The sequence below is a fragment of the Thamnophis sirtalis genome, unplaced genomic scaffold (assembly GCF_051295495.1).
Source record: "Thamnophis sirtalis isolate CommonGarterSnake01/CBP01778 unplaced genomic scaffold, rThaSir2_p1.2 scaffold_5, whole genome shotgun sequence".
NCBI classification, from domain to species: Eukaryota; Metazoa; Chordata; class Lepidosauria; order Squamata; family Natricidae; genus Thamnophis; species Thamnophis sirtalis.
In genome coordinates this window covers 104,074,414-104,092,488 of record NW_028261385.1, presented here as the reverse complement: position 1 = coordinate 104,092,488, position 18,075 = coordinate 104,074,414, and the positions used below count along the sequence as shown (strand labels likewise).

The 18,075-nt window shown below is 34.8% G+C and overlaps 1 protein-coding gene across 2 annotated transcripts in view; it reads right to left on the bottom strand.

Annotated features, from left to right (window-relative positions):
* Positions 1-18,075, bottom strand: part of TNKS (tankyrase) — a 98,901-nt gene that overhangs the window by 31,530 nt on the left and 49,296 nt on the right. For both annotated transcript variants that reach the window (XM_087716379.1, XM_087716380.1), the window contains 7 exons: positions 12,348-12,442; positions 11,498-11,564; positions 10,286-10,472; positions 7,749-7,870; positions 6,482-6,573; positions 6,313-6,391; positions 802-973 (listed from right to left, as the gene is read on the bottom strand). In XM_087716379.1, coding sequence (XP_087572505.1) covers positions 802-973; positions 6,313-6,391; positions 6,482-6,573; positions 7,749-7,870; positions 10,286-10,472; positions 11,498-11,564; positions 12,348-12,442 — 814 coding nt within the window. The remainder of the gene's footprint in view (positions 1-801; positions 974-6,312; positions 6,392-6,481; positions 6,574-7,748; positions 7,871-10,285; positions 10,473-11,497; positions 11,565-12,347; positions 12,443-18,075) is intronic.

The following is an 18,075-nucleotide window of genomic DNA, read 5'->3' as shown; positions in this document are numbered from 1 at the left end:
AATAAAAAAACATGATTAAATGCATCACTACATGCTTAACATGTGGTCTAGAACAGAGGTCCCCAACCTTTGCTGCTTGGCAGCCCGGGTGGGGAGGGGGTGGAGGGGAACCTGGCTGCATGTGTGAAGGGCTGGTGTGCACACATGCACAGCTCAACTCGTGTGAGCAACGGCCCACCATTTGCACAACCCAGTTGCAGGTAGCCCATAGCCTGGTAGTGGGCCGCGGCCCAGGGGTTGGGGACTCCTGGTCTGGAAAAAATTCTCAGCTCACTCTCTGTAATAATCTTAACAATAGAACAGTTCATTTGATTGTCTATTTTTTTGTATTCCTCTATCATATAATCAGAACCATGCATTTAAAAAGGACAATAGCTGGAAATGGCAAGCTGTAGGAAACAGACACACATTTTATATCCAGATGTTTATTGTTATTTTGTTATTTAATATTAAAAGATGAGAGACATTAGCAGTTTTACGAAAAAGAGAAATTATGTGGCAGAAAATAACAACCAGCAGGAAACAGTCAGGCACATTTTTTTGTCCAGATTTTTAACGTTATTTTGTTGTTTTATAGAAGTTGAGGGACATAAGCAGATTTACGAAAATAGAAATTAAGGCCCACCAATTGACTCATATTTTTATTTTAAAGTTATTTTTTCGCACTTTTAAATTACTAATAATTTTTCAGAAATGCAGAGCAGGATAATTAAAATGAATTTCAAAAAAATAAAATTAGAACCAGACTTTCTTCTGAAAAGCAAAACTATTCTTCTGTTATCAAGCAAAAAAAATACCTACCATTCAGTATTTGCTGCACTGCTTCATTGCCCATTTGTGCTGCTGTGAAACCTTGTAAGGAGATGATGGAGGGGTCGGAACCGTAATTCAACAGGAGGCGACATGTCTGCAAGTGACCTGCCAAAGCAGCCCTGTGCAAAGGAGTCTGTCCAAGTGTGTCCAATGCATTCATCTAAGGAGAAAAATGAATAATATGTACATTTATACATATGGGTTAATTTGGAGAATTTATATAACATTTTCTACTGCAAGTTTATTTATTATTTTTATTTCACTTCACAAGCTACGTGTGATAGACAGAAACTAACTTAAATGAGATTATTATACAAGACACTCATTTAGTTGCCCTCAAGCTGCAGTAACTCATTTAAGATTGGAATGATTGTGCATTTGTAAATGATTGTACTGCTGCTACCTATACTACTTTGATAGTGTTTCTTTCATGCACAAAAAGCGAAATATTGGGATTGTTAGTAATGGAATAATGATGCTACTAAAAACTATTTATAGTTAAACAAAAAGGCAACTACAATATCATGTGTAAAAGAAAAATTCACCCCTCTAAAGACTAATCTTATTGAAAAAAAACTTCAAGAACAGATTTTTTCAGATTGCTAGATATGTGTCTTATACATGCAGAAAGCGCAATCAGCCAGGGAATTACATCTGCTGGGGTCCAGGAAAAGAGCCTTCTCTGAATTCGCTCCTGCCCTTTGGAACATCCCCACCCCCCACCTGGAATCAGGTCAGCTCCCACTCTCCTGCCACTTGGCCTGGTGCGCTAATGGTGAAGCAGAATGCTGGAGGTGGTTAGCAACAGATTGTCCCCTCACACCCAAACTCCTCCTCCTTCCTCATCTTTTAGTTATAGTTGATAATTTGTATGTTATAGTGTTTTATTTTGATTATATACATGTTTTTATATTGTTTTATTCTTTTTAATATTGGAAGCTGCCCAGGGTTACCTTGTGGTTAGATGGGCAACATACAAATTTAATATTTTTTTTAAAAAAGTATGGTAGCAGTCAGATATACTATAGAATAACAATGTAACAAAGCAGTGCATTGAGAGCAGCTGTTTTTTACTTCATTCGATATTGATTGACAGTCTTCTCATAGATCAAGGTATTCTCAATGGTTTCGTCCAGTGTCAGAGCTGAAAGGCATTCATTTTTTTGCTTGTTAGCCTTTTTGATTGCTCAAAATCAGGTACTCATGAAATATATCAGGGATGTGTACAGAACACAAGACTTACAAACACAAACTGTTGATACTTATTATCCATCACTCCATTTAACTTAACAGAATTAGAAAACAGAAAACCAGATTTCTAATTAAAACTTCTTAACTATATTGCTTTTTATCTCTTTGCTTTTTTTCTAAACAAAAAGATGTTAATATAATAGGAAAATGACAGTCAAAATATAGGCAAGCTATAAGATACAAAAATATAGCATAAAACTATATGACTATCGTAAAATATATAACTTAAACACAGAGTACTCCAGTTATATATTAGAGGATGTCATAAAATAACGCGGGGGGGGGGGGAATCTTCGTATTTCAAATTAGTTTTCTTACAATACAAATATTATATTTTCCTACCACTGAATTCATTTTTCATAAATAAAAAATCAGATATTTCTAATGAAAACTGAAATGTTCCAAGCACTGCATTAGGCCTCCATATATTAAAGGGACCTTACTCTAAGTGTATTCCATTAAAGTTTTTTTGGCCTTTGGTACATAGCAAAAATCAAGAGTTTTTTTTTTTAAAAAAAATCATGATATGATGTTCTTTTTTTTTAAATGGGAAATTATCTGCCTGTCAGGAATATAACACAAATCATTAACTTTATGTCTAAAAAGGAGATACTGTATTATTAAGGCAGATAGCTTGTTTTCAACTGGAAGCCAAGCATATTTAAATTAGAGCTATGTGCCTTTAAAATAGGAAGTTGGGCAGTAATTTTCTTGCTAAAGGCAATAGGCGCTATCATTCTCTCCATTGTTGTTTATTGTTCTGATTTTGTTTTTTCTAAATTTCCATTTAGCGGAAGAAAAAAAAAAGAGAAGAAAAAGAGAAACAAACAATTGTTTTCTATCATTCTATACCCAAATAAAGAAAGCAAAAACAATTTCTGCTTTTTCTTGTTAGCAATAAAGAATATTTTTGCTATATATTTAAATGTTCAAAATATGAGTTCTCAATTACAATACTACTGGTAATAGTTGAACACTGTCCAACTGCTATGAAATGGACAGTGGGAAATAAAAATATTTTATGATAGTGCAAAACTATTTTGTGCCTCTTGCTGAATATATCCCAATTAAAGCTATTTGTCTACATAAACTTGAATTAACTTTTTAAAAAGACACTTCTGTTCATATATACATTAATTCTGCATTTTGCCTATTTCAAAATTAGTTCAGCACTTAAGATGATATTAAATTAAAATTCCAACTAACAGAAGCAAAACAGATTGAGGGATAACATGGTCACATTCATTTGTCTAAAATGAAAATGTCTGTAATGCCCCATTGGTTTTCTTATGATAACATACACAATTTAAAGCAGTCTTCTCCAATCTGGTGCCTATAAGATGTGTTTAACATTTAGGTCCCAAAATTCTTGGCCAATCTGTATGTTATTCAGCAGCAATGCAACAGTCAGTATGCAGAATAGCAATCTGTTCTGTTAACATCTGTATCATTTTAGCAGTGGAAACAACAGTTTCCAAATTATTTGTTTTCTATAGATGAGGATATAAAGAGAAATTCTCAAGTATTTTCTCCTCAGATAAATGACAAGAAGTTGTGCTGGAAGTTTCTTTTGGATACTGAAGACATTAAAAAATGATTGACAGTTATCTAAGGAGGAAGGTAAAAAGAGCAATGCACAACTCTCCCTATATATTGCAGCCTCCCAACAGAAATTTAACGTGACCTTATTAAAGCTAAGCAAACAAAAATGGCAAAATACTACAAATCTTACATCACAATTTCAAGTTCCTATCAGTGTAAAAAGAATGAAACCAGACTTCCCAATATGTAAAAGCACTGTTCCATGTTTAGGGATTCCTGGGGATGATATTGGCATTCGGTTATCTCAACCTCTGCTAAGATGAAAAATGTGTGTGTCCTCACTAGGCCTCAAGATGTAAAGTAATTTCTCCTTTCCACCCTAATATTTATACATCAATAAGTTCCATCTTTTCCCATTTGCTTTGCTTACTGCTTCCCATAGCCAGTAATAAGCAAGCATGCAGGTAATGTAGTGTCTGGATGCAAAAAGATTGTCTGCATGTGGACTATTTCCTTTACAGGTAGTCCTTGACTTATGTCCATAATAGAGTTCAGAATTATGGTCATAGCTTGAGTCATCGTATGACCGGACCGCACTGTCATTTTGGCATTAAGCAAAGTTCTAATTTGCCTGGCTTTTTAAAACATATGATATCCTTCCAATTTTAAAAATATTGTTGTATTTTAATTACTAGATGTTATGACCATTTGAATTTGTTCACTATTTCACTTAGCACAAAGTGAATCAATTTTGTGATCTTTTATATTAATGAGACTATAAATACAAATTCACTGTCATCAGTTAAATATTCAGTGGCTAGACACAGTATTCAATCAGCAAGAAGCTCACTTGGGAAACGCATTATAATTAACAACCTGAATGAACAATTACAGAACCATTTTGCCATTTAAATAAGTGGAAAGAATCTTTCCCAAAATGCTTCCCCACAGAAAAATAGAAAAAGGGAACAGATGCTTAGAAATCCAGTACACTTGCAAATGTCTATATCAAAGTATTTTATGGTCCTATAAAACCTGCTTAAAACAATATCTACATTGCTGGAGAATAGCACTTGTATAATTAACATGCCTAAATTGTAGTGCACCTGTCTTACAAACAGTTAAAACATTGTTGAAGTTAAAACTCTAATAAGCTATATTGGATAGACAAATTCACTTATTTTATATGCAAACTGCAAACATTCTGGACACTGTTGAATTGCGCATTCTCTTCCTTCATTTACAATCCAAGGTAACAGTTTTACTTTATCATAATCTCATGCATAGTAAACTGTATCTAAGAATTGTAATCTTAGCTAAGCACATTACTTTTAATATAGAACTAGGAATTATCACAAGACCTTTCAGTTATCTAACATCTTGTTGGTTAGATATCATCACTAAATCCTGGTGCATCTCACTCAAGCTTTATATATAATCTCAAATAATAATCTGAACATAATGGAAATATGGCTTGTGAGTAAGTCAGCTTTCTAGAAAAGATTGAAGAAATTTAAGAGCACGTAAAATAGGTGATGCTGTGAAATGTTTTTTCTCATGATTACTATAAATGCAATTATAGCATCCATATATCTAACAACAATTTAAACCCTCAAATTAAATTCAATTAGAAAGAATTGTTAGCAAGCCTATACTTGGTTCAAAATTAATGAATGAAATAATATTTAATTCCTCTGAAGGATACATCTATAAATATGATAAACTGAACTATTTATCTAAAAATCCACTCATTAACTGAATAAAAATATTCTTTTCTAATATGTTGTCCCAAGTATCTAACAGAATAAATAAGCATTTATTGACTAATAGGGCTGGGCAAGTCTTAAGATTTAAAGGTGCTTCACTATGCATAGGCATATAAGTGCACTAGCTTCTGCATATTTTCCAAGTTATGAATAATGGCAGGAGTTATATACCAGATCTTAGGCATATATTTGACTTTGAGAATCCTACTGATTAATTTATTGAATTTCACTTAAAATGTATTAAAAGGAAAGGGGTAACAACCTTCACAATGAGAATTATAGCCACACATTTCATTTTTTAAAAAGTCTTACTATCGCATGAACCCAGAGATTTCATTAATATTTACTTAGCATACTGCTTGATTAAAACAGAAAGGCATGTCAGGAAAGAAATGTCAGGAATGGGAGCAGGTTAGAATCTATGATGAAGATGTACTATTGCTCTTTCTATATTATTGTATCAAACACTGCTAAGACAACATCAGGAAAATAATCATATTAATGCATTATGAATGAATTTAGCAGAAAAATAAAAGAAATGTTTTATCCTAATTCTTTTACATCAAAATAGACTTCTATTAATTCTGTATCAAGTAGAGATGGAATAAAATTAAAGACCTTTTCGTCTCCCTAAAACCCACATCTCTAGTTCATAGCAGAAGATTTCAGAAACACATACGACAAATAAATCTGACCAGGAAATATATACAATATAATATTTTCAAAGACTATATATTCGTATTCTGTAAGGAACAAGGCAAAATGCAGAGCAACCACTCCTGAAACAGCTATCCATGTTACTCAATCCAATCTGGTCACCAGGACCAGAGGTATCCATGTTACTATTAGAATAAGCAGGAATCATACATCAGAAGAGAGATTACACATAAGACCGCTCTTTCCATCCACTGCATTACTTAGAATACAGAACAATATTTACCTTTGCCCCATGCTTATGAAGAACTTCCATAACATCATTGTGTGCTCGTTCAGCAGCCACATGCAAAGGAGTCATGAAACTAGATTGGAAGAGAGATAAGATTAACAGCTCTCAAAGCTTGCCTGTTCCATCTAAATGCAAATATTGTAATTTCAAAGAATAAACATACTCCTTGTTTTTTTCATTGACGTTGGCTCCTTTCCGAAGCAGTAATTCAGTTACTTGTTTCCGTTTAGGGTGAAGAGAAGACACAGCACAGTGCTGCAAAAGAGACAGCATTGTATGAGAAGATTGTAATACAATGTAATATATAATATAATAAAATGTAAGTCACCCAGAGTTGCTGTATTAGTGAGATGGGCAGCATGGAAACTTAATAAGTAAATAAATACATAAACAAAATGAAGTTATGTTCATGTAACTTAAGAGTATGGCACTAGTAAAGCATAATTTACATGATTTCCCTTATTCTAAGCTGTCTACTACCTTTCCTCAAAAATTAGTACCACATGAACCATGTGAACAAATCTTTCTCAGTCAATTCATTAAATATCCTTGGTTGATTTCAGCCTGACTTGCATGTCACAAATAGTAGATCTATGATCTTTCCATTGATATCAGCAGTAAAACCCAAAAATTGAATAAGCACAAGAGAATAAACACCAAAATCCCACATACACTTAGTCAGCAGTCCTCAAAGGCATTATGAACAAATTAGAATAGGTCTAATACTTACTACCTAGACTGGTTTTATTTATATTTTTTTCTGGAGAGGAGCTAATCTGTTAGGTTTTGTATCTGAGGGAGCAAGTTTTCAATCGGAATTTACCGTATTTGCGACTCAGAGAGAATGAGAGATAAAATATTCATTTCAGCTCCTTCCTTTTTTCATGTACTGAATCAAAGAACTATTATAAAGAGATAACCTTCTCTACCATTACTTCCACTAATCATAACAACATTATGTTTTTATCCCACTTTTTCTTCAAATGACTATAGGTCCCTGTGACAAGGATGTCTCCCTTAATTTTATCTTATAACAAAATCTCATAGCAGTAGTTTGTGCAGGGACTATGGAAATTCAACTGCCCATTGAATTTCCATAGTCAAAAGTAGCCTTAGACTTGGATTTCCTCAACATTATTCCAATATTTTAATTATAGTGTGATTACATTTTAATAGATTACTTTCACAGAAGACATAAAATATTGAAGGGACTGCACAATATATTTCAGAGAAAACAGAAAAAAACATTTTGGGTCAAAGGACTAGAGATGTTTCCTTCAGATTATTTTCTTAATATGGCATTAAATCAATAGCAGGTCAAGCATTAATTTCAATAGGTGAAGCTCTATGTATAACTATTGATATGACTGTATCAGAAAATCTTAAATGTATACACAGCTAAAGCAGGAAGAGTGACTCCATGATCTCACCAGTGCTGTCTCATGAGATTGTGGCTGCTTAAAATTAATGACCTCCAAGGCAAGTGTTTTCTTGACTTTGGCTAAATCAGCTTCCCTTGCTGCTTGTAATAAGGAATGTCCTTTGAATTCATCTGCAGAAGGGAAAAAACATAGTTGTGGCTGATAAATATTTGTTGTAAAACCAGATTTATAACAGTAGTGCAGAAAAATAATGTAGAAGGGAAAAATTCTCTAGTGGACTGTCCCAATATATTCTCTCAAATAATGCTTGTGAAAGACAGAAAAACGCCCATGATTTATAGGTCCCTACGACCTATAAGATCGCATAGACTGGGCCTCCTCCGCATTCCATCGGCCAGCCAGTGTCGGCTGGCAACTACAAGGAGGAGGGCCTTTTCAGCAGTCGCCCCGACCCTCTGGAACGATCTCCCCGTGGAGATTCGTACCCTCTCCACCGTCCAAGCCTTCCGCATAGCCCTGAAGAACTGGCTCGCCCGTCAGGCCTGGGGATAAGGACCGTTACCCCGCCCGAATATTGAATGTATGGTGTTGATTTTATTATATGTTGTCGTCTTAATGTTGTATTCCCCTTCCCTTGGTTTTCTGTGAGCCGCCCTGAGTCCCCTCAGGGAAAAGGGCGGCCTACAAACGTTAATAAAACCATAAACCATAAAACCATTTAAGAGGTAAAGGCAGTTTTTAATCAAAATAGTTTTCAGTGCAAAATAACACTGCAGATACAGTTTCTCTGATAGTCTCTGAAGGAGATTTCAATTCTTTTGACAACACCAAGTAAATAAGGTAGTCAAAACAAAAATGAATGGCAAAGAATTTTAAAACAGAAAGGGAGATATTAAAATTGCAAATGTGGCTCAAGGTATGCAAATGCCAAAAAGAAAGAAAAAATACAATATCTTCACATATAACCTGACTGAGGTTAGATAGATCTCTAATCTAGAAAAGAATTTTGAGACTGTAGTAAACAGTAAACATCTAAAATTCAGTGTGCAGCTAAACTATGAAAAAGGCAAATCCCACATTGGGGATTCATTAGGAAAAGAATGAAAATAAAAACTACAAATATGTCTTTCTATTCCATTGTCACGTTTAAAATAGTTGATACATTTCAAAGACAGCTTTCACAGTGTTAAATACAGCCATTCCTCATTTGGTGGCTACTTTGATTAGCAACCATTTGCAAATATAAAAATAAAGTAATAAGTACAATAGTAAAACTACAGTAATATATGATATTAAAAATCAAGGGGAAAGGAAAAAGGGGAATAATGGATATTATACAAGAGAACTTTATCTGAATGAAATAGCAGCAGAAAATAGTGATTTTCAGAGTTTCTCTCTCTCAATCACTTAGTGATCATTTTGCTTAAATGCCCAAGTCATTGGAATATGGGACAGACGCCTCCTGCAGCATCCTGCTGGCCAAAATGGGGCATGGGGAGCCCACACGCCACCCCGTGCCCCATTTTGACTGCCAGAGGCATCATGGGCTGGTCTTTTGCTATTTCCAGGCTGGTGGAAAGAGATGGTGGAACTATCCTATCAGCAAATTTTTCATTTGGGAGTTTTTAGGTCAGAAAAGATGGAAATTGTAAACAATATATGGAGGCTATAACATCGATATACACAATTATGTACTGAATGGTGAAAAACAACAATAGAAATGGATCACCAAGAGCAGGTGACACAATACTGACAAAAGAAATATCACCAGACTGGGTGCTTTAGGAAATTATGGAAATTGTCACACAGATATGTAACGATACCTAAATGAGTCAGCTGGAAAAGCATTGAAGGACAAATTCATGGAAAATTAATGTTTTCAATGAGTACTAGTTATAGTATCTATAAATATTAGGTCCAGTATCTGAGAAAATAGCACTTCTGAAAACATTAGGCAGAACAGTGCTAACTGCTCATACTGATAGGCTTAGCAATGACTGAGCAATGGTCAGTTGGACCAAAAGCATCTTAAAAGTTCCTAGGCATTTATTTCGTAAGTTGTATTGCTCCCAATAATGAGGAAGTGATGGCGATGGGGAATTATGCTATAAATTTAAAACCTTACATCTCTAGAGGATAAGGTCAGGTTGTTCTCGACTATCCTCACTTTTAGGAAAGTCTTGAAGACCAGGCTGTTTTCTTGGGCACAGGAGTTGAGAAAGCAATTGAGCCAATACTGCTGGTATGTGGTACCTTTGGTAGCCCTCTATGCTTTAGTTGGTCCTAATATATATTTTTCTTACATTGTATTTTTTACATTTGTGGTAGCTTCCTGAAGTCCTAGTACTGGAGATGGGGGGGCCACATAACTAAATTTGGATTAATAAATAAGATGAAATAAAATAAAATACATAAGCATAAATCTTTTAAATTTCTCAGATGTTACCAAAAATTCATCAACTGATGGTGAGATACCAGATCAATCTTCCTTTAAAAAAACAGAATATCATTTTTAATATAGTAGAAAAGAATGAATTCTGTAGTCTTGCTGAGAATGATAACACCTTGCACATAGTAATACTTACAAGTGAGCCTCTCTTTGAGCTCAGGTGTCGGTGCCATATCAACAGCACTCTTGCCATGACAGTTGACCAATGTTGGATCTGCTCCATGGCTCAGTAACAGAGAACAAACTTCCACGCGATTCTTGGAAGCGGCTTCATGTAATGGAGTAAATTGCCAGAGATCCATTGCATTAACACAGGCTCCATGCTAAGGAATAAATGTATCAGGAGGAAAAGACAATGGGCATTTTATCTTGCATCAACATTATAATTATTTATTTATTTTAGTTTTAAATACACTAGGTTAGATTATCTGTCTTATGTGATGGAAATCACATTAGAATTTCTAGCTAACATATATGAAGTAATTTAATCATTTCATTTCATTATCTGAACAAATGTATTATGCTTGACATTGAAAGAGCAAGATTACACATGAGATTTGTTTACAAATATTGATTGGTATAACAGACCAATTACAATAAATCTTGATATAATAGCACTTGAAAGTCCTTTGTTGATTTCTCAACTTGAAATAATACAAACCTGATGACTGGCTTGGGGCAAGTGCCTGTTCTATGAAACAGTGCCATCTTGTGGGATTTAGGAGGCATGCCTTTGCTGTCATGGTGCCTGCCCAATGAAACAGCCCCCTTGACCTCCTCTCCACTCCTCCACCAAAATTGGATGGTCCTGACTTGCTGGGTTGCAAAAGGCCATCAAAGCCTGGCTTTTCTTTCACGGGTTATGTCTGCTAAAGAAATCCACTATGTGTATTTCGGGGGCTGTGAGTTACTTGCAAAATACCTTGGCTCTTTATATTCCATTTAATTTCATTCTTGTTTTTAATAGTTTTTCACTTATGCTAGGCAGCCCTGTAAATTTTCTAAATAAATACATCTGTCCTACAATCTAGATGAGAAAAATAGAATAGGAATGTAATCATTTTTGACTTAGTAAAATTAAACCGGAGTATAAAGAGATACTTAAAAAAATTTTTTTTAGCAAAATTGGGGACAGCTTTAAGTGTTCTATATAGTGATGAATTATTTCAAATAAGAAGTGGCCTTTTTAAAAACGGAACAGGGAGGTCTCTAAAATATTTTCTTTATCAACATCACAAAAGCATGCAAATTATCTCACATGCAATACAACCTATAATTTGTAAACAGAATAAAACCCTTTGCATTAATGACAGTCTTTACATAATTACATAATTATTAACTTATCCACCTTCAACAGCAATTCTGTAACTTCATAATGTCCATAGGAACATGCATTGTGTAGCGGCACAAGTCCACTATAACAAAGGGAAAAAAACATTGTTTAGCTATTCAGAAAAATAATTATTCACTACACTGCACGATATATTTTATCTGCTTTAATATTTTGCTTGGGCTAATGCATTTGGCAAATTGTTTATTTTTAAAGCTTTGAACAGTTCTAATGTTTCCTGCCTGCATAAGTGTAGGGATGGTATCTTCCTGGGGGTTCTTTTGTTTTTCTCTATTTTGGGCTTATTGTTTATTTTACGGCTGTGTGTATATATGTCATTAAAGGACATGTTTTACATATATTTTAAAGGACTATTTCATAGGTTTATATATTTTTATTCCACTCAGAATTTCAGATATAAAAAAAACATGAGTAAAATAAGACAACTTATATGAACTAGTTTCAAACAAGTTAGAATAGTGATATTCCATCTAAAAGCGAAACATGATTTGCTTCTTGGAAAAAGTTCAAACTTTCAGATAAACCAAATCACTATTGTATATTTTACTGATAAACAAGCAGGATTTGTCTGAATAGCTCACAGAATATTACTCATGCAAATATACACTGCAATAAAATGGAAGTCAAAAAAATATCAGAATAATGAAAGAAGCAGAAATTACAAATATACACAAAATTTAAATAAAAGCAACCAGATTTAAAGGATTTTTTTTGGGGGGGGGGAATTTTGCCTGGCCTCAAAATAGTACCCATGAATTTGTTAATGTCCTTCTGAAAAGGTGCTTTCACCCATATTCATCTTCCATCATATTAGCATATCAAAACCAAATTATTCAATTTTATTTACCCTTTATCTTTTGCATGGACATCAGCACCATGCTGAAGTAAAAGCTGGACTATACGAACTCTGTTATATCCTGCAGCCAAATGTAATGGGGTAGACTGTAATAAGAAACAGAAATTAAAGAGCATAAGCATATTCCAAGCTAAACCAAATCTTTATATTGACATACAATAATTACAAGTAACAATGCAAGCTGAGTATGTATTATAAGAATAAACTCAAATTGCAGTTTTTCATCCTGTATAACAAAATATTTTTGAAAGGAACAAAACAGGGTGGGGGGAATTATCAAGGCTAGAAGTACATAATACTATTTTCTTTTTTCTTTGTATTTTTTTACTTTTTTTCTTTAAAAAAACCCCTATGTATGTTTTTTTCTTTATCCGTGTATTTTTATTTTGGGGTTGCACTATTTCCTGTTTTTCTGTTATTGTTTTCAAAACAATAAATTAAAAAATCTGAAGAATAAAATTCTAAGCACTTAGTACTAAATAACATGAACTTAGTTTAAATCCTTTTAATTTTTTAAAAATGGCTTTTACAATCTTTAGATCAACTAAATGAAGTTTAAATATGGAAAAACAGGTTAAAATATATATTTTATACATACAATTTATCCTGTCTGCTTTTTTATGGTAGCCAATATTTTTCTTGCGGTTTCTCTTTCTTGCTTTTGCCAGGTTTCTCCAGAATACCAGGCTTTATTTCTCTGGGTTATCCTACAGAAAGACTAGGGAGAAGATCCCTAAACAAACTCAATTACAGGGCAATCAAGTCAGACAGTCTTCTGTGCCTCATTTATGGTATTTGGGGGTAATATAAACTTCTCTCTTCTCTGCAATTCAAGATGCAATACGTCCTACTCGGCTATTATCCTCTGAGGGCGCCTTTTGCCTATTCGGCAAGTACAGTATTGTGCTTCTGGCACCAAGACTAAAATAGCTTCTGTAACCAACATACTGTATAAAAACTCAAGACACCGGGATCACGATAACACTGGGTTTTCCATGTGAGTTCTTCCTCTCAGGCTGTACAAAATTATAGAGCTGCCATGCCAAGCAATGCCACAGAAACGACTTCAGGAATCTTTAACAAGAAGCTGCAATTTTCAGTATTTCTTCCATTTTAATGCTTTAATGTTTTTGAGGGGTCTTGTCTTTAAGGATTTTGCCTCTTGGAAAAAAAGCTAAACTATGACTTGATTATTGATCATTCTCATAATAAATGTGGCACATAGCAAATGTGGAATCCATAAAGATTTAGATTTGTGCCGATGACACAACTCTGAAAGAAACAATGATCAATTTCACCTTATATTCAGTTCCCTAAAATGTAAGTCTATATGTTAACTGAATAAATGAACTGACAAATCTTTCAATTATAGTATTAAATATTTAAGCACAAATTAATAAATTATAATTTCAGAAAAGGAATTCTATATCACAAGTTTCTGGACTTTGGGATCATAATTGGGCCTTATCTTTTGCACACAATTAGGATTAGGAGAAGAACTACAAAACTTTCTAAATTGAGAATTTTATCGAGTAGCAGGGATGAGATTTTTCTTTTTCTTTTTACAAAGCTTCTAAACTAAACAAGATCACAGGTGTTTGTAATATAATGTCCCTAATTAGAACTAGAAATCTATTCACACACCATAGAAAAGTAATAAAATTAATTTCATAAACATCATTCAACACTTTCTGCTTTCTGATTGAATGTAATTATCTGGATAAATAATTAATTCAAGGCAACATTAACATATAGTGCTAACCACTTCAGAATAGGCAAGGAAGAGGAAAACTTTCCTTCTTTCTCCCTTTCCTTCCCTTTCGCTTCTCTTCTTTTCTTCCTTTCCTTCCCTTTCCTTTCCTTCCCATCATTCCAGTCTTCAATATAGCTGTCCATTTTAACACAACTCCAGATGTTACTGTTTCTTCTAATCAACACAAACAAGACTCAGGAGCTCAAAAGAGCAGTAGTGAAATAATTGAGGCCTCTAAGACAATTTAAAAGAAGCACTTCTATCATTCTTCCTGACCTCTCTTGCTGATAACTTTATCCTCCAGAAGACGGTAGAAGGCTCGGAACAATTATCATTGATTAGCTAATGGTAAATGGTAAATCAATGAATTGGAAAGATCAGAAATGTTGGGAAAACTGATTATGTAATGCCTGAGTTCTTGACTTTAAATTAGACTTGGATATAAGTAAAATTTTATCTTTGCCTTTAGAAAAGCAGATTTAAGTAAATATAGATTAATACTAAGGAACATTCTGCCCAAGAAAAAGTTATTGGTGAAAGAAGCACAAGATGGACTGGAGTTCCTATAAAAGGAGATACTAGAAGCAGAACAACAACTAATTCCCAGAAGAGGAAAATAGAACACTAGAAAAGCCAATGTGGCTGCTATGAAAAAAGAATTATTATTTTTTTGGTGTGGGGGCGGGAGGAACACTGATGCGTCTGGTATTATAAATAAAACAATTTAAAAAGATACATACAGAATTTACAAAGAGAAAAATCAATGCAGAAATGGTTTCAGAAAAACTGATATTTAAGAATGAGCTATGGTTGACAAAGGATACAAAAGAGGCTTCTTTAATTATGTTCAAAATAAAACAGTAAAAAAGGATGTCATATGTTCAGTGAAGATGGCACAAACTTAAAAGGTAATAATGAAAGGGAGAATTGATCCATTTTTGCTCTGTCTTCAAAAAATAAGATTGGTATTCTACCAAACAATTGTGCACACCAAAGGGATGGATTAAGGCGACAGAATTAGGGTCAGGGAAATACAATTATTACTGACTGAGTTCAAAGTTTAATGGATCTCTTTCATGAATCTTAAGGCGCTAATAGGATGTGGTGATGATGTCGCTGAATTTTTATTTAATTATATTTGAAAATTCCTGGAGAACAGGTGTGCCTTTCTTCAAAAATATGATAAGGATGGTCTAGAAAACTGCACATATGAGAAGACATGCACTGCTGGTTATATTGCCATTTCTATAGGGACCCCTGATTACAACTGATCTGGACTCTACTCTCTAAATTCCCAGAGAAGTCTAATTTATTTTATTCACATTACCCATCAGATAACAAAGCCAATTCTATGTCCTTAAATATTGTCAGGTTTTATTATACTGTGTGTGCAAATTCTACCCTTTTGTGAGGGCTGAAAGGGCAGTGTTTTATTATAGCAATCTTTTCTTTTTTTGAGTTATGACCATAATAAAGTCTTACCTCATCTTGAAAAGTTTGTATTGTGTGGAATTGTCCAGAACAAATCTGTGCTAATAGTGTACTCTGTGTGTGTGTACACATGCGCATGTTGTCTGTACTGAGTATGGTGTACAATTTTACATACCCCATAACCTTCTTATTAATAGATTAATAAATCATGAGATGAGAATATGACATTTAATTGAATATATCTGAAAAGTGAGCTCAAAGATTGCTCATCAACAATAACATATTGATGAATTACTGAGTGCAATGTGTCATGACTCAGTCCACAGCCCAATATTCTCTAACATGTTTACTGACTTTCATAATGAAGTAGAAAGGGCACACATCTCATCTGGAGCCAAATCCCAGAAAATAAAGCAAAGTGAAACAATTTTGATGAGTCAGAGAAAATAAAAGAATTACATTTAATGAAGGAAAATGTAATGATTCTTTGTTTTCCAAGGACTGGAAACACCATAGTATAAAAGGTAACTACAAAATGCTTTATTGTAGCACACATCTTTCCTAATAATAGGCTTTTGCTTTGGGCTAACTCACTCCTCCACTTTTGTGAATTGATGTGCCACATATGTATATAAGCTTTTTAGTCCTTGTAACAAATAAATATCTTAAAGTTGTAATGTGGTGTTGTGGTCCGCTGGCAGCCTGTGAAGCTGGCAGCAGAGTCGGACAGTGAGGAAGTTGGGGAGGAACATGGGCCAGTCTTGGAGTCTGGGGAAGGCTCGGACGAGGGCTCTGCATTGGAGGCAGAGAGGGGGCCAGTGCCACCTGATAGTTACGTGCTGCCTCCAAAATCTCTGAAGTTTTGACATCAGCGAGGCAGAACAACAATGTGAGCCTGTTCCCAGTGTTTGCATGTGCAGAACTTAACAAGAGCAGTTAAGACAAAAAGGGCAACACAGGAGTAAGGCTTGGAGATGATTGGCCCCTCCCATAAGACATAAAAGAGGATGTGAGCCTTTGCAGAAAGCAATTAGTTCATATAGTCAGTTCAAGCTGTGAGAAGTCCTATTTGACTCTCTCTGTGCTACTTTGGTCTTGTAAAACTAATTGGCAATTAGGTCTCTGGCAGCGTTTCAAGGGAGATAAAGGTGGGTAGTTACCATTACCCTGAAAGACTGAGGCAACTTGAGCAGATATCTGTCAGACTCTTTACAGACTGATTGTGATCATTATGAGCTGTGAATGTCCATAATTCACAGCTGTTTAAATAAAAGGGTTTTTGATACTAAGATTATGATTTACGCTTTCTCAGGAAGCCTAAGTCAGAATAGGTGGCATGCAACCTTTGCCTCACTCCATTGTTCAAATACCTGAAGGATGCTATATAGAAGAAAACCAAAAACCTGTTTTCTACTGTCCCAAGATGCGGGACCTGAAAGAAATCAATCATTTTAGAGAAACACTTGATTGTTAGGGGGGGGAAAACAGTAAAAGACAGCTGATATGCCAATCAACTACTCAGAAAGGGCAATCTGAAACTATCTTTTACCGGACGTGTTCAAGTAGAGACTGGATGAGCCTGATAAGAGCCAAGGTGGCGCAGTGGTTAAATGCAGCACTGCAGGCTACTGCTAGATCAGCAGTTCAGCAGTTCAAATCTCACCGGCTCAGGGTTGACTCAGCCTTCCATCCTTCCGAGGTGGGTAAAATAGGACCCAGATTGTTGGGGGCAATATGCTGACTCTCTGTAAACCGCTTAGAGAGGCCTGAAAGGCCTATGAAGCGGTATATAAGTCTACTGCTATTGCTATTGCTATTTAAATATCTGCACAGAGGATGAGATTCAACATCGTCTATGAACTAGACTGTTCCTTCCAACTCTATATACCATGATAAAGAAACCTAAATATGTAGAAAAATAATTTTAAAAATAACAGAATGTAACTTTTCAATCTGAAGCAGATGAAAGTAGGATATTAGGGCAAATGACAAGAAATGAAAAATACATGATCCTAAACAGGTGTGATCAAGTAATCCCTGCAAATATTTTACAACGGGGGTGTTAAACACGCAATGACACATTGTCACATGATGTATTGCAACTTTCTCCCCCTTTGCTAAAATGGGGGTAGGTGTGGCCAGCGCATGACGCATCTGGTCCACGGGCTGCTAGTTTGACAACCCCGATTTACAGTCATTCAACCCAACTTACCCTTCCAAATGGAGGAAAGACAGAATATAAATCTAACAGAATAACCATCTGTTACAGCAACTCAGTTTGAATACCAAGATTACTGACAGATTAAAATAGATTTCTGATGGGACCACAAGAGGTACATTAGAGAGCAATTCCCCTGAGTAAACTGATCCTGTGTACTCAGGAGACATCAGGTGATAATGCATTCATCTGGGGGGGGGGGGGAAGCAGAGGAAAAATGTAGGAAAAATGTAGGAGCAGTAAATAAATTTGTGGACTGAACTGGCTGGCCATTTGAATTGGAATTCAACTGCTAGAGAACTTCAGTTAAGGGTATG